Genomic DNA, 24,113 nt, shown 5'->3' with positions numbered 1-24,113 from the left:
TGCCAGATAGGGGTAGAATCCGAATTCTTGGGCTACCGAATAGACAAGAAAGGAATTCACCCCACTGAGAGCAAGGTCAAGGCAATCAGAAAGGCTCCAGCGCCCAAAACAAAACAGAGCTACAGGCATTCCTGGGGCTAGTGAATTTTACGGTTTTTAAAAACAAAGCGACTGCTGCTGAACCGCTGCATAAGCTTCTAGGAAAAATACTGTTTGGTCTTGGGGAAAGTCGGAAAGTAGGGCTTTCAAGCAGTAAAAACCTGCTCTCGAGCGATAGCCTGCTCATCCAGTATCATAGCTCATTGCCCTAGTGCTGGTTTGCGATGCCTCCCCTTACGGGTGGGGCTGTGCTCAGCCACAGACTTCCAAACGGCACAGAAGCCCCTATAGCCTTCTACTCCAGAACGATGTCCTCCCAGAGAGGAACTATAGCCAGTTAGATAAGGAAGCGCTAGCAATTGTGTCAGGGTGAAAAATTTCACGAATATGTTTTTGGGCGAGACTTTGAAATTGTGACTGACCACAGACCGCTGTTAGGAATACTGGCTGGCGATCACCAACGCCTGTGGCACTTTCGCCACGCTTGACTCGATGGACTATTTTCTTAGCCGCTTATTCTTACAAGCTGCAGCATCGACCAGGAAAAGAAGTGGGGCATGAGGACGCGTTAAGCAGATGCCCACTACCAGGGCGATCAAGACCCCACTCCGGGACGCCCATCCTGCTTATTGACTCTTTGGACTCTGGCCCAGTCACATCTAAGGAAGTGGCTCGGCATCATACCGACATTATGTTAAGGACTGTACTCGGTTGGGTACAAGAGGGTGTCATTGCGCCGGGTGAACGGTTTAAGGAATTTGTAAAGAAACGTGATGAGCTCTCGGCTCAAGGGGGGTGCCTATTATGGGGTGATCATGTGGTAATCCCGGATAAATTAAGAAGAAAGGTATTGGACCTCCTCCACGAGGGTCACCCAGGGATCATAAGGATGAAGGGGCTAGCAAGAAGCTATGTGTGGTGGCCACTCATGGACTCAGAGATTGCTGAGAGGGTAGGGAAATGCCAGGCTTGCCAAGAGTCCAGACCTCTACCCCCAACGGCCCCAGTCAGGGAATGGGACAAACCCCAAGGGCCCTGGTCAAGAATCCACATTGATTTTGCTGGCCCTTTCCACGGCCAAACCTTCCTAGTGGTTGTCGACGCATTCTCTAAATGGTTAGAGATCATACTCATGAAATCCACTACGGCCGAGGCAGTAATCGCAGCCCTGCGCCACCTATTCGCAACCCACGGGTTGCCTGACACTCTGGTGTCCGACAACGGCCCGCACCACGGCAGCCCAGTTTGAGGAATACTTGGCAGAGGAGGGCATCCGACATGCCCTCTCGCGCCTTTCCACCCTGCGTCGAATGGCCTTGCAGAGCGTTCCGTCCGGAGCGCTAAGGAGGCATTGTCCAGGCTCAAGCCAGGTGACTGGCAAACAAAGATAGATTTCTTTCTGGCCGTTCAGCACAGAACCCCAAGCACTGCTACAGGCAGAAGCCCAGCCGAACTATTGATGGGACAGAAGCTCCGGTGCCCACTTGACCGTTTGAATCCCCATTACACACCAGAGGGTTACAAGGGGGAACTAGAAAAAACGAGAGAAATGGGTATAGGCGACCGAGTGTGGGCCCGCAACTATGGGGACGGCCCAAGTTGGCTCGCAGGGCAAATCATAAAAGCAACCGGTCCAAAGTCATACTTAGTCGAATTACAAGACAACCGAGTATGGAGGCGCCACATAGATCAGATAAGGAAACGAATAGCTGAACAACCCGAGCTAAATGAGACAGATAATGACCACTCCTTATTTGAACCCACAGCTGACCATAACCCGGGGGAGGCGCAAGACTTAGCTGAGGTCCCGGAGGTCCAGCGACGACATCAGGTGCCCGATGGAAACAGCAGGGAAAATTACAAAAGTAATCCAAGGCCGGATGGCCAAGAAAAAGAGTCTGAAAGTAATCCAGGGCCCGATGGCCTAGAGAAAGAGCTGGGAGGAGCAAACAGCCCCTCCGACCAGCTCAAAACACAACCCAGGACTGAACCGCGCAGGTCTGAAAGAATTAGGAGACGCCCAGGTTATTTGCGTGACTACGTCGAAAAATAACATGTAAATAATATGTAAATAATGGTAAAGTGTTTTCTGGGAGGGGAGGAGTGTTATGTATCTTTAAATATTTTAGGCGGGAAACAAGCACGTTGCTGATTGGTTGAAGCCGCCGGTTAAACAGTATATATAGGGTTGTTTTTCCCCAGCCAGGTTGCTGGGTTCACCATATATTAAAGAGCTGTTGTCACTACCCTGGTCTCCAGCCTCGTTACTTCCCGAACTTAACAAACATCACTCCCACTCAGTCACATGACACCCCCCAGTCAGTCCTACCCAGGTTTTGTGGCTCCCAGTTTTTTCTGTGGGAAATGTCTCTTTCTCTCCCCCTCCCTCCGTCTCATTTCTGTTTTTCTCTTTTTCCTCTCCCTTTCTTTCTTTCTTTCTTTCTTTCTTTCTTTCTTTCTTTCTTTCTTTCTTTCTCTTTTTTCCTTTCTCTCCTCCTTCTCTCTCTCATTTTCTTTCTCCATCATTTTCTCATTTCTCTCACTTTTTCTCTCTTTCTCTTCCCTTTTCTCTCTCTCATTCTCTTTCATGCGTGTGTGTGTGCACTCAAGTGGGATACCCTCCTGGCCCGGGATCATGGCGGTGGTGGTGACTGTGACTCCTCCTCCTGCTGCCGCCACTGCACACTTAGGTGAGTAGCCAGCTGGAGCTCTTTCCTCCCTGCATTGGGCGGCAGCGGATGATCTTCCATGTTCCCCTCCTTCCTGAGCCAACACGAAGGGGACCATGGCTGGTGCTGAGCTGCCTGCGAAGGATGCGAAGCAGCCAGCCACGGACAGTGTGGAGAAAACGCTAGGGGAGCTTCAGCCTAGCGGTTCTGTGGAGAGGCTCTCACTTTCTTGGGGTGGAGACTGGGTCAGCAGGAAGCCGCAGGAGAGGGATCAAAGAGCCACATGTGGCTCTGGAGCCGTGGGTTGCTGCCACCTGGCCTAGTTGTTTTAACATTTTATTTATTCATTTCTGTGTTATCTTTTGTGCAGCTTGATCATCAAAGCTGAATCAGCTGTTAAAATAATATCCAAAAATTCAAGATAATAATAAATTAAAATACAGTAATAAAAATATCTTAACTAAAAAGCTGCATCTCTGCAGATACTTTCAAAGCAGAAAGCATGGAGGTCAAATGCAGTTGTTATGCTTTCCATAGATAGGCCTTTCACATGCTTGACAATCAAGCTTCTAAAAATAATTCATTTTTTAAAAGGTTCTCTCCTCCAGAATGTAATGCCTAAGCAGGGGAAAAATGGGAAATCAGTTCCCTTAGACAGCCAATATCTTAGCTTTATGGGATGAACATCAACACCATATTGTTTGAAAGTAATAGAAAGCAATTAGCAACTACTACAGGTCTTCCTCAGAAGCCATGATATCTCCTAGTGCCTTACCATTTAACAGCCTATTTTCTGAATTCTGCACCAATTCAAGGACTGAAAGATGCATGTAAATATACTACTGCAAGTCAGAACAAGATGCAATTATTCTTATTCTGTGTTTTTGTACTTTCTGTTTTGATGTTTTATTTTGTTCCAATGGAATTTTTTTTTAAAGTCAGGTTACAGCCAAGGATCAGGAATGATTACAACAGGAACGTTGGTTGGTTAATGGTGCAGATATTCTCCTTGCCACAACCACCACATTTAATCCCCTAACTAGGCTTTCCTTGTTTTCCTTTCTAAAGACCATTCTGTGCCATGCTGGAATGGTTGCTCCTTGTTTCATAAATTCGTTTGGGGGGGGGGAACCCTAATGCATATGTATAAACAATGAATATAGAAACATAAGCACTTAATGCTCGAAGTACAGTTGCCAAATATAATAAGCATCCAAGCGGCTCATTGATAAAATAATGCAAGGAGAGTTGTTATTGATTATCTAAAAGCCTTTCAGCATTCAGAGAAAGAGCTTCCTAACTTTGGTGATCCAAGAAACTGCATGCATTATAATTCTGCACTTATCTGTAGAATTAATTGAATTACATTTGTCTACAAAACATTGTTCTTCTGACTTAAAAGAACGTTTTCAGAATAGCACATCTTTATACAATAAAACAAAAAAACTTTTGAAATAAATCTAGACTTTATTAATGTGGTGGGTGACAATAGAGACATTTAACAACATCTCTGAGCCAACAAACAAGTTCAGAGACCACCAAGTCCTCCAAATGACTGAAGGTTTGGACATGGCCATGCCGTTGCCAATAAGGGATTGCTTCACAATCTCAAAAACCTATAGCCATGATGGCGAATCTCTGGCACACGTGCCAGAACTGGCACGCAAAGGCCTCTCAGTGGGCATGCGAGCTGTCACCCCAGTTCAGCTCTGCTGCGCATGGGCCTGCACCTCCTGTTGGCCAGCTGGTCTTCGGGTCTCTGCCACGCATGCACGGGGTGTGTGTGGCATGTGTGGGTGTGCACATGCACGAGGGGGTGCGTGGATGGTGCACATGCTTGCATAGGAGGGTGGGGCAAATGCGTGGGGGTCACACACTCATTGCATTTTGGGGGTCCGGGTGCACATGCATCCTTTGGGCACTTGGTCCAGAAAAGGTTAGCCATCACTGACCTATAGTCTTGTCATGACTAATTTTTTGATCTTGGAATGCTGAATAAAGATATGTGCAGCTGTCATTTAAGAATATTTGAATATAATAGGATAAACCATTGAGGATTGTCAGTAATTGCACTCAAGTTATGGAATACTTTGTCCTATGAAATATAGTTGATTGTGATTATTTTCTAGTGGTTCTTGAAATTAATTTAATTCTGGTTCTCTGATAACATGGTATGGTAGTACTTTTGTAAATGAAGTTTCAATCATTCAGGCCAAAAATATCTTAAAATATTGACTCATGGGAACTGGACCAAAGTTTATTAAAATTGAGACGTTGTTGTGCCTCGTCCTCCTTCTTCTCCTCAGCCGGGCCCCTCCCGTCTACACCCGGGCCTGCTATCAGACTCCGAGTCTGATAATGAAGATGAACGGCCTGTCATGTCTCCAGCCCCCGGCCCTGGCCCCATGCCTGGACAGTATGTCAGGAATGAACAAACAAACCTCACTCATATGGCGTGTGTTCCTTTGGCTCAGCCATCAGAGGAAGTCAGCCACGGATTGGAATTACTCGGGCCTACTCCTTCTGACCCCTCCCTTTCTCAAACAGCAGAAGACAATCCAAAGTGGGAGGATCCTTGCTTCCAGAGATCTGAGAGGCGACGCCAACGGAAGGAAGGGAGGGGCAGGCCTGGATAAATGCTGAGTCATGGAGCCACACCCCACAGCCTATATAAAGGACCTGCTTTTGGCATTCCAACTTTGAGTCAAGCAAAGTCTCATCTAGTTTGCTGAAGTCACAACTTGGACTCCTGCCTGCTCTGAGAAACCTCGGAGGAATTTGGCAAAGCTGCAGAGGCTTCGTTGCCACGCTTGATGTGGATTCCTAGACCCGGTCGTCGGAGGGGGAGGGGGACATGACATACGTTTTGTTATTCATCCAAGTAACTTCTTTAGTCAAAATGAAAATCTGGATGGGCAGAGAGTCCTGCAGCAGTCTATATGGCAAAAGTTGGTTCTTTCCAACAACTATCTGACTCTCTGCCTACCAAAATTTTCATTTTAACTGAAGAAATTAGTTGAATGAGTAACAAAACATCTCAGTTTTAATAAACTTTGGTCCAGTTCCCATGATTTAATCTTTTAAGGTAATATTTTAGTGTTTTGGTTTTAACTATCAATCCAGGTTGTTTATGATTGTTTCATGATGTTGCTTTTATGATTTTTGCTCATAATTAGAAAATTTTGTAAGCTAAACTTATTTATTTAGCGTATGGCAAAAAAAATGTTCAAAAGCACATTGCAGCTACATTCTCAAGTTGCAAATACTCTATTTACAAATTCAGAGATAGACTTTATAGTAATAGTTGATGGGGTTGTATACAGAAAGTCTCTGGGGTTTCCCTGACATACACTCAGAGGACACTGTTCCACAATATGTTGCACTGTCTGCTTTGGAGCACCACGGCTTCATTCCAAAGAGGAGAGCTGTCCACATTTATGGAGGAGACCTGCCATGTTGAGTCCTAACCAGGGGTGAAATCTAAAAATTTTCCCTACCGGTTCTGTGGGCGTGGCTTAATTGGTGGGCATGGCTTGGTGGTCAGATGACTGGGTGGGCGTAGCCAATAACAATAAATAATAAAAATAATAAACAAAGTATATGAAACAATAAGAGGTACCAAAAACCAACTTTCACACTTTACACGCACACAACACAACACAACTGACACACACACACATACACACACAAAAGGCCACATACATCTTTGTGAGATTTTGTGCGTAGTTAGAGTGAAACACTACAGAAACACACCAAATCTCAGCTGCACAAATATTTTATTTTATTATTTTATTTAATTTATATTTTTAGATCAGGGGTCTCCAACCTTAGTAACTTTAAGGTTTGTGGACTTCAACTCCCAGAGTTCCTCAGCCAGCAAAGCAGGCAGATTGAGTTGCTCACTGAGGAAACAGATTACAGGCAGGCAGATTCAGTTGCTAGCTGATGCAACTGATGTAAAGCATGGCTTTGCAAGCCCGAAAAGAGCAGCAATAAGGCAAGTGGGGATGGGGCATTGGGTGGGCATGGGTGAGGGCTGTTGTAAGAGGCTGTTAAAAATGATTTTGAAAGCCTGTGATGATGAGGCAACTCATCTGGGATCACCAGAGGAAAAAAAGATTTTAAAAGGCTCCTCTGATGATCCCAGCTGAAGTTCCCTCACTGCAGCCCAGAACCTCTTAAAAGGATTGTTTTAACAAACTCTTCGGCTGAAGAGCTTGTAGAAAAAAATGTTTTTTAAGGTTCTGGTAATGAGGAACTCAGCTGGGATCGCCAGAGGAGCCTTTTAAACTTTTTTTTTTTTACAACCTCTTCAGCTGAAGAGCTTGTTAAAAAAAAGAATTTAAAGGTTCTGACAATCCCAGCTGAGCCGCGGGATCATCAAAGGCTTTTTAAAAAAACTTATAAAGATATGTTTTCGGCTGAAGAAAAACTGCTTTTAAAAGTAGAAAAAACAAACTTCTGATGATGGTGTGGCTCAGCAGGGGCAGGGGACAGGGCCAGGGATTTTTGCTACCGGTTCTCCAAACCACCCGCCGCCATCACTACCAGATCGGGCGAGCTGGTCCAAACCGGGAGCATTTTACCCCTGGTCCTAACCCTATTGAGGATTATGGGGTAAAATTGAATCCTTTTGGTTCAGTTGTAAAGCAGGAATTTTGTACACTCTGGAGGAACAGAAAAGGACCATTCTTGTGTTCAGGCCTGAAGCAGATTGAAGTTATTATTCAATAGGTTTCTGGCAAGTTCTAATAGGCAAATGTCTGTAGCAAAACCTTCTGTTCATAGTATCAGTGATATCTGCATTGATTGCAGGTGAATACTCTTATACTCTCATAGTAGACCATTTTTCTTTCCTAGATGAGATGGAGGAACGTGGTTCAAAAAGTGGGATTAGATCTTATTGTGTCTGATACATTGCACATAGTGTGATTCAGCTAGGTGTCGATCGATCGGGCAAAACTGTTCTGCTGATGAAAAGATGAGTCCAAGAGCTGAAGATTGCAAGATAGAAGCTGAGGAACCCTAGGTAGAATCACACAGCTTTTTCAGGATGCTATTTCTTGCTCACAGTTTGGCTGCAGGGTTCAGGTGTTCTCTGAAGGACAATGATCTGTTAAGAGTAACCCCTAGGCATTATGGGTATTTATTATGAGTAAGAAGAGTATTCTCACACTGTACCCTTAGTTCATGGTGAGCCATCTGGATGTTCGGATGGAAGCATGTTACTACAGTCTTACTTCATTTTGACTGAAGTCTCCATTTGCAAAAATACTGTTCTGAGATAGCTAGGTCAGCTGTCAATGTTTCTTCAGTACAGTCCATGGACTTGCTCTGTGTGGCTAATGCCCAATCATCTGTATACCCAAATTTTCTGGAATGAGTTTCACATTAAATCAACTGTATATAAATTGAACAAGAGTGGTGCTAATACTAATTCTTGGAGTAGGCTGGACTGGATTAATCCTATTGTAGAGTAGTCTTTCCAGTAATTTATATACCATACTCAAAAGAGCAACTGGTCAGGAGCTCTAAGATTTGATACTGGGTTTACCTCGCTTAAGGATAGAAATGAACTTCATCCATTTTATGAGCCAAGGGATGGACCGTATCTGCAAAATATAAGAATAAAATTGTGCTAGCCATGTTTCTGCACGTTCCCCAGTATATAGTAAGAATTCTGGCCAAATTGAATTGTGTTTTACAACTAGACTGGAATACATCAGTAAATAAATTACAAAAATAAAGGACAGCTCTTGTATATTTATCTTGCTTGCCAAACTGATATAAAGTTGGGGGAAAGACAAGATACGTTTTTTTTCTCTATATTCTGGAGTAATTTTATACAAAGAACACATTCTAACTCATGTATGTTCAGGATATAGACGCTGTATGCAAAGCAAATGCCTCAAAAGTGAACTGGTACCAGAGGTGAACAGGAAGATAGAGTAGTTAGCAAAGTATTAAGTCTAGTAGCTTTCTTGGGGAAAAAAATTAGATGTTGCATCTATACTCCTTGGGGAATATCCCCAATTGTACTAAGATCCATTACCTGCTTATATAGATTCATTATCTATTCTTTTCTCTTTGCCTTCTCTTACTGGAAATTTTGCTTTGGCTGTTGCCAAAGGGCAGGGCATTGCAAGCGACATAGCTCTATAAACAAATAGCCTCTTCCTTCAACTATCAGATGGTGATAACCCTTGATGCGTATAGTCGCTCATCATATGCATTTGAGAAAAATCAATATTTCTTCTGCACAACGTATTAGCATCTGACAGTTGTTTTAAATCACAGCTGGTTGCAATCTTTATCCCGGTTCTTTGGATGTTGTAAAAATAACTCCAGTTATGAAATGCGGAGCTCTTTAGCTATGAAACAGAAGTAAAGTACAGGTTTTGGTTGGTCAAAGAAGACGCTCTACTTGAGTTTCAGAGATGTTTTCTGTCTGCTCATGAAGCCTTCCGTTTGGTCTTGATGCAAAGTTTTGCGAAGATGAAGTCAAGAATGTCTCCTTCGCAGCCAAAGGAAAGGACTTGCTGTCAGGTATTCTGGGCTATCTTTCCCCATGCTTGCTTCATTTGTTCATTGGTGGTCTATGGTCTCCTGGGAGCTCTCATGTTCTCTCACGTTGAAGGCTGCAGAGAGAGCCAGGAAGGTGAAGCATACAGGAGCTTCATGCTGAAACTTTGGAATCTTTCAAAAGATTTGTCAGGTAAGAGTTTGCAATGTTAGCAGAGGAGGCAACCAAGTTAATTGCACCAAATATGTCCTCATTCTCTTCTTGTTTTGAATATATAAATACATTTGGGAATATGAGTTTCTGTAGCATTATAATTTTCTTGCCCTAAGTTGAAAGGATTTCTTAGTTCTGCAGGCAGATTTATTCTCTGATTCTTTGCCCTGCCTCCCCAATATCATTCCTGAGCTTTTCATGACTTGTGGAACGTTGCTAGGGATAGAAACGGGAATGCGAAAAATAGCTATAAAACAAAGCATGACTTGGAAATTTACTTGGAAACACAGATTGTGCTTAGCATTTACAAAAAGTAGATCATAAATGTTTTAATCCTAAAGTATTCCTTAAACCTCCGCTAGTCCTTGCGGATAATGGAACCACTTCCGCATGTACATTTGTGAAAAGATTGAATGTAACGTAAGTGTAATCATTGTTGGAAGAGGTACTCTAAGAAAATGAACATGCCAATAATGTTTTCAAGATTGATTTACTTTTTAAATGTTCAGCAACAAGATTTTTGTATGCTTTTTGTTAGTAGCGCTAAATGAATGTTTTTCCTTAGCATTCCTTCAACATTTTCTCAATGTCACCAGCTATTACTCTGAGAAAGAAGTTAATCTGTAAAGTAGATTAAAGTTTTCTTGTTAATACCAGAGGCTAATTCTGGAGCATATATGACCAAATGAACTGTGCATTTCTCTTAACATTGAGTATAGAATGTAGCCACATTCAAAAACTAAAGAGGAAAGCTGCAAAATCATGTTTTCTGTCAATGGAAGACTTATGTGTGTTTAAATAAGCCGCTTCCCATGTTTCATTGCCACAACATGTCATAGTTCTATGGATGTAACACAGCAATAGTCTGTAGTCTTTAATTTTCCATTTACTAATCACAGCATCTCGCTAACTTATTAACAGATAATGAGACCAACAATGAGATATTTACAAACAGGATACGTGATCTGATCAACGAAATTGACTTTTCATGGTTTACTGATCCCTCGCAGAACTGGTCCTTTCTTGGCTCTCTGTTTTTCTGCTGCACTGTCTTCACCACAGTAGGTCAGTATGATTTGTATGAAGTATTTTGCAACAAACATACTTGGACTAACATACTAAACATACTAACATACTAAACATACTTTTGTTGTAAATGTTGTACCTTGATGAACGTATCTTTTCTTTTATATACACTGAGAGCATCTGCACCAAGACAAATTCCTTGTGTGTCCAATCACACTTGGCCAATAAAAAATTCTATTCTATTCTATTCTATTCTATTCTATTCTATTCTATTCTATTCTATTCTATTCTATTCTATTCTAACCAAAGGTAAAGCAGAAAAAGTGTCAGTGATATTCAGAGCCCTTTAAAGTCAGCAGATGTGATCCAAGGCCCCGGATTATTTAAATAACACCAGTTACTTAACCTCTGCAACTGACTTTCACTTCACAGTTATGTGGAAGTAACTCCTGCTAAATACAGTGGGATTTACTTTTGAGTAAATGTGTACTGTAATTACTGCAGTAACAAAGACCTTCTAGAAATGCCATTAGTGGACATGAAGCTCCATCAATTTAATATCCCATTCAAAAATGGGCTAAAGTTATCAGGAGTTTTACTGATGATGCCAGAATCCCAAATCATGTGAAAATATATTGCCCAAATAGTGCACTCTACGCATCAAAGAACAAGACTCATGTGGTAGACCCATCCGGAAGACCCATTGCCAATGTATCTGCCGATAGATCAAGCACATATGTGCTTATCCTTTTATTCATATTATGCATCCATTTGCATTTCCTTAAAGATGTAAAGAATTGTATTTATGATTGGGAGCCTCAATAAACAAGGTTTGGTTCTCCAAGTAAACGTAAGTGTAATCCTTCTGAAGACCTAAGTTTTCAATACCCGTCATTCAAGATGATAAACTCTCTCACTTATACTGGTTGGCATAAACAGGATTTTCTGTTTTGCATTGCATATTTGTACCCTCCCTTCAAATACTATATGTCTTGAGGATCCTGACAACAGTCATAATAACTAACTGTTGGGTTACAACAGTTAGTAACAACTAACCAGTGGTGAAATCCAATTTTTTTTACTACGGTTCCGTGGGTGTGGCTTGGTGGGCGTGGCAGGGGAAGGTTACTGAAAAATCCCCATTCCCTCCCCACTCCTGGGGGAAGGATAGTGCAAAATGTCCATTCCCACCCTACTCTGGGGCCAGCCAGAGGTGGTATTTGCTGGTTCTCCAAACTACACAAAATTTCCGCTACCAGTTCTCCAAACTGTTCAAAATTTCAACTACCGGTTCTCCAGAACCTGTCAGAACCTGCTGGATTTCACCCCTGCAACTAACATAGAAGACTGTTTCCTGGTACAATAGATAAAAAGATACTGTAGATTTGTGCCACTTCTACCACCCCGCTGCCCTGCTTCTTTGTGATTCAGAATGCATTAATCCCCCCCACCCCCCAATTTTGGTTACGTATGTCTACACAGGTAGTCCTCGACTTACAACCATTTGTTTAGTGACTGAAGTTACAACAGCACTGAAAAAAGTGACCTTAGACCATTTTTCACACTTATGACTGTTGCAGCATTCCCCATGGTCATGTGATCAAAATTCAGACACTTGGCAACTGGCATGTATTTATGATGGTTTCAGTGTCCCAGTATCATGTGAACACTTTTTGTGACCTTCTGAAAAGCAAAGTCAATGTGGAAAGCAGATTCACATAATCATTGTGTTACTAACTTAACAACTGCAGCAATTCATCTAATAACTGTGGTAAGAAAGGTCACAAAATGGGACAAAACTCATTTAACATCTGTCTTGCTTAGCAATGGAAATTTTGGGTTCCATTGAGGTTGTAAGTTGAGGACTACCTATATTTCGTATTATATACTTGTATAAAAACAACTCATCAGATAAAATTAAGACAGACTAATATGGATATAAGAATGAGTTTCCTTACCAACAATCATAGCATATATGTTATCTCTTACTTCCAACATCATTGTAAAGTTGATAATTTCCCAGATGTTTATTACCCTCACTTGTTCATAGTATGGTTTTCCTAGGGAAAACAGATCGTTCTATCTTTTTATGACACCTCATGAAGGCTGGCAACAACATCTCAATGAAACTTTGAGGCAGAGCTGATTCAATTGGTTGCTTGCCTCATCAACAGTGACTTCCAAGCATACGCAGAAGACACTTTAATCAAGTGAAGATCTGCAGCTGCTCTGCTTTATTGGTTAGAACGGAAATGATATTTGCTTTGAAGGAACCTTTCCCTCAAAGTGCCCCTTCAAAGATGTGAACAGTCTTAGTGCTATCGTATTTGCTACTGGGCAATTCTTAAAAGTGGCCATTTATACCACCCCAAAAAGAAAGTTCATCACACAATTTGAGAATAAAAATTGTAAATATTTCTTTCAAATTCCTCAGTAAAATTGGAATCGACTATTGTGATTAAATAAAAATATGGTATGTCTTTGACACCTGTACTGCTACTCACTTTGCCATCCAAGTGTTTAACAATTGTTGGGCAACATCAAGGCTTCTGTTCTGCCTTCTTTATTTTTAATTGCAATAATAAAATAAAAACAATAATTTATGCTAGTTTGTGGTGAGTGTTAATGCGATCTAAATCTATAATGTGAAACTTTGCTAGTAAGTCCTGTGAGATTTAATAGGATTGACTCCTGAAGTTGTACTATCCTTCAATTAGAATGCATAGCCAGTTAGTTGTTGCCAAATTATAACTATATATCATTACTTCATTCAGCCATGCTTATCGAAGTTGCTAGGGATACTAAAAGCTGCAGGTCAACAAGATATAAAGGTAAACATTTCCTGTCTAGTTGTTTCCAACTCTAGGGTATGACTGGACATCTCTTTTTCTTAGCCGAGGGAACCAGTGTTGTCTGAAGACCTTTTCATGCTCATTTGGCCAGCATGACTATATCCTGAAGGCACATGGAACACTGTTGCCTTCCCACTGAAGTGGTACCTGTTTACCTATTTGTACTTGCATGCTTTCGAACTACTAAGCCACAAGAGCTGGGGCAAGTAATGGGAGCTCACCCCATTGCACAATGCTAGGGTCTTGAACCAGCGGTGAAATGCTCCCAGTTTGGACTGGATCGCCCGATCCAGTAGTGATGGCGGTGGGTAGTTTGGAGAACCAGTAGCAAAAATCCTCTCCCCCCATGCCCAGCTGAGCCGAGGTTTTTTTTTTTTTACTTTTAAAAGCATTTTTTTCTTCGGCCAAAAAAATGCTTTCAAAAGTAAAAAAAAGCCTCTGAGGATCGTGCGGCTCAGCTGGGATCGTCAGAGGCTTTTAAAAGCATTTTTTCTACAACCTCTTTGGCCGAAGAGGTTAAAAAATGCTTTTAAAAGGCTCCTCTGATGATCCCAGCTGAGTTGCCTGATCGTCAGAGGCTTTTTTTTCCTTTTAAAGGTAAAAAAAATTGCTTTTAAAAGAAAAGCCTGTCAATCCGGCAACTCAGCTGGGATCGTCAGAGGAGCCTTTTAAAAGCATTTTTTACAACCTCTTCTGATGAAGAGGTTGCAAAAAAAATGCTTTTTTAAAAAAAGTTGGCCATGCCCACCCAGTCACATTACCCCCCAAGCCACGCCCACAGAACCGGTAGTAACAAATTTTACATTTCACCAGGTCTTGAACCACAGCTGTTGGCTTTCCAGCTGACAAGCCCAGTGTCTTAACCACTGAGCCATTGGGTCCCTCCAACGACATAAAGAAACGAGCAATTCTAACCTGCTTGAGACCAGCCTAAGCTCCCCATTTGTAGACCCTGTGTAACAAATTTTTTAGAGCCACTTTTCATTTCCAGCTGGGATTTAAGTGTAAAAATAGATGCCCTAAGTTTTAGATATGCTTAGATCACCAACTACATCCCTGAAAACTCAAAGGAATTAAGTTAGCTTTCCAGTTGGGAGGGCAAATGGGAAAAATGGGTGCCTTGTTCTTAAAATGTCAAAAACAAAATACAAAGCACCGGATGAAGATTTCAGTTTCATTCAGTCTGCTAATGTCATAACATTCCTAGCATATGCTCTATGGACAATTAAGCAACTAGACATAATTTTGTTAGTATATTTCTAACAGAGTCAAAGATGAGGATTATAAAAATAAATTAAGCAAAAATGTTACTCCCCAAATAAAAGCAAAGATGTTACTCTTCACCGAGCAACATTGCCAGCATTCATGGAAATATCAGTAGCAATCCCATTAAGCAAATAAAGATGTTTAAATATTTAGGTAGCTATTTCCGGTCATCTAATTCTTGGCTACAGTAAACTCAAGAGATTACAAACTAAATTCACAAAGTTATCAGTGCAGTCAGTCAGTTCCAATAGGAACTGATAACATTCTGCATCCATTTTAAAGTTTTGTACTAAGGTGTTAAATCTAACTGTTGTTTGGTGCCTAATTCTATGCCTATCTGATCATTCACATTTTAAACCATTCAGTCCAAATTCATCAGGACCTAATTGTGAGTCCTGCTCAACTCCAAATGTGCTTCTTTGGCTAGAACTTGGATAGCTTTTCAGAGCAGTTTGAAGGAGAATAATTTAGGGTGCATTGCTGACTCAGCTTACTTTGGCTGATATGCTTCCTTCCACTGGAGGAAAAGAACAGCTAATGATCTGTTCTCCTGTGGCTTTTTAGCCTCATTCCTATTGTCCTTTGGAATAGACAAACCTTGCAAGTACAGAAATAGAAAATTCTTGTTCTAGATGTACAGAATTGCAGCTCCAAAATCATATTTCCCAAGTATCTATAGAATTACTTTGGCCTCAAATAGGAAAAAAACCCATCATGTTAGTAATATTTATCTTTAACAGATGGGAAGAGAGTCTAGAACATTTCTGTTCCAATTCTACAATTGAATCAATAGGCCAGTTTTAACTTCACTTCTCCATCTATGCAGTGTTCATAACCTTACTTCTTACTGATTGACCATGCTGATCCAAAACTAAAGTTATTTTGCTTTTTATTTATTGGCTTTTCCATTAAATTTTCCAAAACTGAGCAGTAAAATTTTGTTCAGTTGCTACTGTTATGAGAAGGCTTTGTGTTTGATTATTAGGATGATTAAGAGCACCATAGAAGATTAGATAGATGATAGATTGATAGAGAGATCTTCTATTTTCTCTATATATTTTCTCTATATATTTTCTATCTTGTATATATTCTATTTTATTATATTTTCATAACAAACTGTTAGAATATTATCACTAACATTCTGTAAACAATTTCTTCTGCACCTATATAGAGATAAGTTTTTTTAGGTTTTAGTTGTAAATTAATAAAGTTAAATTGATTTAAGAATGTATTCTTATACAAATATATAAGTGATTATATAAAAATATAACAGTGATTTCTCCAATAGTTTGTGGCTGACAGTTTCATATTGGTATTCAGTATTTTTTAAAAGAGATTTGCATGCAATATGAACAGCCTTTTGACATTTTTTCCCATTTGCTTTTCATTGTGAATTCAATATGTCACTGAATTTTAATGCTTTTGCTGTTTACATACTTCAGCGATCTCTAACTTGAGATTATGTCAATATTTTGTGATTATTGTTTACAGCAATACAGAAAAAAATCATTAAATGTTGATACATAATCACCTAGAAATCCATGAATAAAGCATTTGGAGTTAATGGTAAATTACATCTCTTCTTTGCATTGATTTTTCTTACAATTCTCCTCCAAAAAATATGAACAACAGGATGCGGTTCTCGCACTGAAAATAATCTTTAGTCTGCAACATCCAACTGTTAAAATTGTCATTATTATATATTATATTCAACTTTAGAAGCCAAATAAAAACACCATGAAATTAAGTAATAATTTTTCAATAAAGCTATCTTTAGCTATAGAAATGCTTTTATATTGATGTTGCTTTCCTAAATTATGAGACTGCTTGGTAAATCTGTTTCATCGCATCCACTAAATCTGTACAGACTATTAAATATTAAGTGCATTTGGAACAAGGGAAGAAGCTGCCTTTTATCTGGGCAAACTAGCTGGCTGTCTAGTTTAGTTGCATATTTCTGGCAACTAAATTTTAGGATTTCATTTAATAGAAGAAATCTGTTTGAAAATCATCACATATTTCAAGACCTTTGTTCAATACAATAAACCAAATTAGTTAAATATGACTTTCAGCCTTAAATCACTCTTTTAGGTTCCCCTATGCACTGCTTGTTATTTATCCCTTGACTTAAGTCAGGGGTGTCAAACTCGCATTGTCACGGCATTGTCGTATTTTTATTTTTTCCCCTTCACTAAACCTGGTGTGGGCATGGCCAACAGGTGATGCATCCAGCCCATGGGCCATGAGTTTGACAGCACTAAGTGATTAAAAATTATGCGAAAAGACTTACTCTGACACAGGATGCAGTAGGAAGAAGCCTATGTTCAAATCAAAATTCTGCCTCTGGGTCTCAGAGATGCTTGAAAAAACTTTGACCTTGCACTTCAGTCTGGACACTCAGTTCTGATCATAGTGAAGATACTGGATCAGACTTCTGACCCATCTAGTCCAACAGTCTGTTCTCAGAGTGGCCAAAACTGTACAAGGAAGCCTACTCCTCGCTCAGCAGATAGCCTTCATAGGAAGCCACACTGCCATGAAAACTAATTGCCATTGATCCATGAACCTGAAGCTGTTTGGGGACAAGTAGCTCTGGATTAGCCTAGCAGTCAAAGAAAATCAATGATCATAATAGGATGCAAAATCACTATATGTGTTCTGAGTTAACTAGGAGAAGCCAACACTTTTGAAAATAGAGGAACAATATCCTTTCTCACAATGGCTGATACTCTTAGACACCAATTGTTAGTATTTGAATAGATGCTTAGTTCAAATTTTTAGGAGAACACCAGCTGGGTTAAGTCCTTCTGATGACTATGATTAAAGGACAAAAAGAAGACAAAAAGACACTTAAAGCAATTAGCTGTTCTCTCTAGCCTGAAAATCAGCCTTGCTCAGCACTGCTTAGAGATGTGAGCTTAACAGGACATATAAATCACCTTGCCTGCAAAATTGAGAAAGTGAAAGGTATGTGTGTGCCATTATAAAGGTTCCCATATTAAGTGCTAAATTTCACACATTGCTTGGATTTTGCATTCTATGTAACACAGCTCTACACAGGATTCTCTATGAGTTTTGGGTGGCAATTGTGATGAGGAAGACAATTTTGACAGAGGGTGGGGAAACTTCTATATTCAGATTCCTAGCAATTTGGGATAAGGAAACACATTCTGTGCAAGGTTGAACTATAAAGTTAAGACCCACAGGGTAATCACAATCTGCTTCTTAATATTTTTTCAGAGAACATATAAATATATAACTAAACGGGTGAAGGCACAGACAGAGATAGGCACAGATGTTGAAATATGGAATGTCATGGTGAATAAATGGGTTCTTTTTGCATAACTCTAAATATTAACATACTTTTTCTCTAGGGAAGAGTTTTCTGCAGATAAGTACTATTTCTCGACTGATATTAAATAAATCCCCAGGAAGTGATATACCATAATAGGAGGGCCTCTAATGAGATCCAGTGACTAGGCAGAATAATAGGAAAAGAGATAAAACTCCATGTAAACTACAGAAATATTCCAATATTCTAAAGCAAAAACATTGTAACAAAGCTAAATAACTGGTATAAAAACAGGCACCATCAAAATCAACCAGGGTTAACAACAGAAAGCTTTTAAGTAGCTAAAACCTACATTCCATATTGCAAATGTGTATATTTAACAATATTTCTCAAAATCATCCAATGAAAATATTTAGGGTTACAGGAACAAACTGGAGGGCTTTGCAGGCCTTGACAGTATATGACAGCTCAATGTTTTGCTATGAAAACTCTGACCTGCACAGCTCTGTTTGAAAAAAACAAAAGATATCAAAATGGTCTAACATCTCTAATAGTAAGACAAGGAAGCAGGAGGATTTTATTATTTGCCTTCATGTTTTAAATGCAGGCAATAGATTCATTAAAAAAAAAGATATATGCATATTTTATTTAAAACGAAGATGTATTTTCAGAAAAGATATCAATAAGTGGACAAAGAAAACTAACGAAGTTATACAATTAATGCTCCAATATAACATTAATTAAGAAAACTGAACCACTCCCCAAAGCAACTATTATATGCATATTCATTAGTTTTGTTCAAACAAATAGAAAAACAAATAATATTTAAACAGTTTTCTCTTTTTTTGGGTTTCAGGTTATGGTCACATTTATCCTGTGACGAGACTTGGGAAATACTTGTGCATGGTGTATGCATTGTTTGGTATCCCTCTCATGTTCCTGGTCCTCACCGACATGGGTGACATCCTAGCAACTATATTATCCACCTCTTACAGTCGAGCTCGGAAACTACAATCAGACGTATTAGCCCGGCTTTCTTTTAGATCTTGCTGTAAAAAAAGCACCGATTCAAAAGGAGATTCAGCTTCGCTTGGGCCAGCCAAAATCGTCCTTCTTGAGCCTTTAAATATTAAGGATGCTTTGAAAAATAATTCTTCCTTTAAAAAAAAGCCTGGGCAAAATCAAAATGTTGAAATTTTTGAAAGGCTTATCATCAGGGAAAATGCTCTTCTTGCACCTCCAAAGCTGACCAGATTTGAACGATGGAATTCATGTCCTGAATTAGACAAAGGGGCAATGGTAAACCACGTGATCAGCAGCATTAATAATATAGGGAAAGAAGTAGAAAGCCTGGATGTACCTTTTTCACTGATGACTTTTATTGTTTTTGCATACATCTCCTGTGCTGCCGCTATTCTTCCGCACTGGGAAAGAGCTTTAAATTTTGAGGAAGCTTTCTATTTTTGCTTTATCACCTTAACAACCATTGGCTTTGGTGACATCAAACTGCAACATCCCAACTTTTTCTTATTTCTCTCAGTTTATATTATAGTCGGCATGGAAATTGTCATAATTGCTTTCAAGCTGGGACAAGACAGGATCCTTGGTCTGTACAAGAAGCTGCTTTTCTGCATTGGTCGAAAAAACGTCTCAGACAAAACAATGAAGAACATCCATGTAGCCCAAAGAAGGCATGCAATATCACTTCTTGAATGAGAGCCAAAGACAGTGAATTCTATAAAGGGAATGGATGCTCGCCTTTTTCCAATGGAGAATCAGCAACGGATGAGACAGATCTGCTGTAAACTAAGTGAACTACTACATAGAGCAGCTAAATGTACTTGGTCTGAAAATAATTTTCCCCCTTTAGAATATGAAAGTGATAGAATAACAGTGTGAACCTGATTCCATCTACTCAAGAGTCTCAAGAAGAGACTCATTGACTTCAACAAAGTTTACTGGAAATTAAGTCCTATTGAATTGAACAGATTTTTCTAAATAGGCATGCATGGGATTGCCACTAAAATTGGAAAATTAATGTTGAGAAAACCTGAAAGAGCACCTGTTTCTATTATTAATAGTGTATCTGAAAGCACCTGTTAGAAAGGTCTCCATCGCATCCTTAACTGATGGAGATGCAGCTACTTTCTGTCAAAGATTGTAATCATACATCAACAATTATTTAAGACAATAACATGAGGTAGAATTCTCAGTTGTAATTTTAAAGAGATACAATTGATTATGCATTGCATGAATCTACAAACATTTAAAACTTCTGTTCTATCAATAGTTTGGCCCTTTGCTATCACTTCATCCATTCATAGCATCCAAATCTGTTCATTTGTATTATTTGTATTTGTATCTCTTATGACAAGGCTGGAATTGAGATAAAAATCCTTGTCAGGCAATCATTTATGAACATACAAGAGTCTATGTCTTCTCCTGGGCTAGCTCTTTATCTGATAACTCCCCACTTCACAGCAATACTACCAAGTCAATTTTCAGGACTGTTTGAACAATGAACAATTGTTGTTATCATTTTCTTCTTCCAGAAGATAGTAGGTCCAGGTACTGATCAACCATGGACTATCAGAACCTGGAAAGTCCACTGCAAAGTGGATTAACCATTAAAAAGAGAGGTTTTGTTCCACTAGTGCAGGGGTCTGCAAACTTGGCTCTTTTAAGACTTAAAAGAGCCAAGTTTGCAGACCCCTGCACTAGTCAATTGGGGTCTTAAGAAGTCTAGCAAACTCAAATGCTTGCTGCTGAGTGAAACTTTAGAACCCATAGGCCTTTCTGAAGAGATTCCAGCAACTAAACTGGAATTTCTTCAGAAAGTAACTAAAGAAACTGGGGAAGGATAGTCTTTTGGATCATGACCACAGCTATGAGATTAAGGTCTATAGAGATTCTCAGTCATCCAGGTCATTGTTGTCCCAAAGGTACTTTTTCAACAGGCAACTGGACTTTCTTGTTTTTTCTTTTGAAGACGTTTCACTTCTCATCCAAGAAGCTTCTTCAGTTCTGACAGGATTGTGGGGAATGGAAGAATTCATATTCCTTACAGACATCTAGTAATTTGCATCCTTTTAGAGAGTTGTTGAAGCACTTGGAGGTTTATCTATGTCCTGAGTAATAATGCTCCTGGTTCTTGTAGTCTGCAATTTTTTCTCTGTAAATGAGATGAAGGGATTTCTATTTGGACTCCATTTATTTATTTATTTTTATTTATTTATTTTTCGTATTTTTATACTGCCCTATCTCCCTAGGGACTCAGGGCGGTTCACAGCCAAATAAAAAATATACATATAAATACAAAATAAAACATCAGTTAAAAAACTTATTACAAATGGCCGAATAATTAAAAATAACAATATACATAATAAAACCCATTTAAAACCCATTTAAATTTTAAAATCTAGTCCAGTCCTGCGCAGATGAATTGGGGTGATCTGGATTTTATAACTGGAGTCACTAGCAACCACAGCAAAGCCAAAGGATCACTTTACTAGACATCTTAAGCCCCCAATTGACTGTGGCAACAGCTCTTCAAGGCTTTCCTAGCACCTAAATCTAAAAATATTACAATTATATATAACATTAATAGGCATTTTACTACATGGAAATGGGAAACTAGCTTTGAGGCTCAAGTGATGTTTGGGGGATTCATCCTGGGTTTATTAGGTTTTTTTTTCTTTAAACAATATTTATGAAAGCCACCTTTATTTCCAAGGATGGACTCCATGGATTGCCAGTGGCATTTTAGAAAAATGCTTTCTGAGGTAATAAGAAATATTTGAACATTTTATTCTGGCCCATGTACAATCATCTGGGGGAAAAGGTTAATTGGGAAGTAGCGGAAATAGAGAGCAGCTTGCAAGATGGTGGAGGATGAAGAAGTATGACTTGTGTATTTAAAGCCTATTATGTTGTAAAGCTTATGGACAATGAAGTTATCCTGCCCTCTTCAGGCTAAAGTTAATTGTTTGTTGACTTGGAAGCACCACTGTTATTACAGAAGCATTATCAAAAGAGGGCATCTTCTTGTAACCCCTTGCCCTCTATATAACCAAATGGCAAAGGAAAATTTTAATCAATAAAAAATCCTAGTCACCAAGGATGCAGAAAATATAGCAGTAATAAATTCGTATCTTGTGAAGTATGTCAGTGTTTGAATTCTCAGGGAATTCAGTTTTCTCCCTTATCTAGCAAGTATAAATGCTGTGTCAAAATGAAGTTTGATTCCAGTTTCCAGAGTTGATCACTGCAGAAGATCAACTGCATTACAGTATACTACATCTGTAACGTGATAGGATACTGCATTATTAAAACTTTATTCCTGATTGAGTAATTACTCCAGTAATTTTTAAACCTTGCCTGAATTTGACATTTGGTACATATATATAAAGTTCATGTTTTGCTACAGGGAAACCTTCAAAGAGAAAGGAATATTAGGTATATTTGCCACCTTGGATTTTTTAATAAAAAAATAATAAAGGCAGGATATAAATAAATAAATAATCTTGATCAGCAAGAGAAGCCAGGAAAGGGGAGGATACAGAGAGGTATCCATGTATAACCTTTAATTGTTTGAGTTAAAAATCATTATGGATAAATATGAATAAGGGTGAAAGCACAGGCAATAAGATATTTTTTTGAAAACAATAAAAATGAAAGAAGCGTTGCTATTTCTGCATGTTGCCCATGGGTATGCTGTAGCTCCCTTAATCATGGTTAATTGCTAGAAAACAATGGATAATGGCTTGTATATTAGTCCAGATTTTAAATAATACCAATAAAGAATCATGTGTAATGCATCATTTGTGGTATTGAATCTTTAATCTCATGCAGCATTTTTTATTCTTATTTCTTTATGACTGTCGTATTTGGGCCACAGAAATTCAAAGGCCTACTAAACAGCAGCACAAAATGAGAATTACGATCCTCCAGGCAAGGCAATCTTTGCTTCTAGGAGATCTAACAATTGGGATAATGGGATGATGCATTCCCTGGAGATGCCCTTAGAACATAAAAAGGATGTGTAGCTCATTTGGAAGGGTGCTGTCCTGGAGGGAGGGAGGGAGGGAGGGAATGACCTCAGTAACATGTTTACCTAGGATCAATGTTTCGTGACTAGCAGCATCCACCATGACCAACTGTAAACAGACAAGCATCTATGACAGTCATTTTAATCCTAATAATTAGAGCAGGGATCTCCAACCTTGGTCCCTTTAAGACTTGTGGACTTCAACTCCCAGAGTTCCTCAGCCAGCTTTGCTGGCTGAGGGACTCTGGGAGTTGAAGTCCACAAGTCTTAAAGGGACCAAGGTTGGAGACCCCTGAATTAGAGTGTGATATGTATCTGCATTAAAAATAAAAAAGCTACTGTACTATATCATTTCATTTGTAGCTGCAGAACTATAGTTGCAAGTATAATAGAACAATTTTACCCTTGCATTCTAAATATTTCATTAAAAATATCTGAGAAATAAATATTAGGGGGGAAAAAACTACTTTGTTTGTTTTAGAGTCACATTAATAGAAAGCAGTAGGCCACGATTACACCTCCCTCTCCCACATGTAAACCTATAATAAGATGTGTCCAGGGAAGGCCTCTCTGAGCTGAAATACACAAAAGAGAACATTCTGGAGAAATTCCAGTCATGCTTGTTACAATGCATAGGGCACAGGTGGTGAGGCAGATGAATCTGCTGGTTTAGTAGACTACCAGACACCACTTAACACCACTTCGCCTCTTCAGTGGAACTCTTTTTCAAATGAACAGATCTATAGAGTTTGTATTAATTAGTGTTATCAGGTTTGGGTTGCGAAATCTGCGCTACCACTAGATTCACTAAAGAACTAGAGTTTTCTGTATCTCTCTGCTCTCCATTAATAGTATGGAAATTTGCAGCCCAGATGTATTAGCTTTAATGAGCACACCAGTGGTGAAATCCAAAATTTGTTATTATTGGTTCTGTGGGTGTGGCTTGGTGGGCATGGTGTGGCTTGGTGGGCGTGGCAGGGGAAGGAAACTGCAAAATCCCCATTCCCTCCCCACTCCTGGGGAAAGGATACTGCAAAATCTCCATTCCCACCCCACTCTGGGGCCAGCCAGAGGTGTTATTTGCCAGTTCCCCAAATTAGTCAAAATTTCTGCTACCGGTTCTCCA

The 24,113-nt window shown here is 39.5% G+C and overlaps 1 protein-coding gene across 1 annotated transcript; it reads left to right on the top strand.

The window, feature by feature from the left end:
* Nucleotides 1–9,263: 9,263 nt before the first annotated feature.
* On the top strand, nt 9,264–19,656 carry KCNK18 (potassium two pore domain channel subfamily K member 18). The gene is made up of 3 exons (XM_058189107.1): nt 9,264–9,483; nt 10,426–10,569; nt 18,797–19,656. The coding sequence occupies exons 1-3, from the start codon at nt 9,264–9,266 to the stop codon at nt 19,654–19,656; spliced, it is 1,224 nt and encodes a 407-aa protein (XP_058045090.1).
* The last annotated feature ends 4,457 nt before the right edge of the window (nt 19,657–24,113 follow it).

The sequence above is a fragment of the Ahaetulla prasina genome, chromosome 6 (assembly GCF_028640845.1).
Source record: "Ahaetulla prasina isolate Xishuangbanna chromosome 6, ASM2864084v1, whole genome shotgun sequence".
NCBI classification, from domain to species: Eukaryota; Metazoa; Chordata; class Lepidosauria; order Squamata; family Colubridae; genus Ahaetulla; species Ahaetulla prasina.
This window is presented reverse-complemented; position numbering and strand designations above follow the sequence as displayed.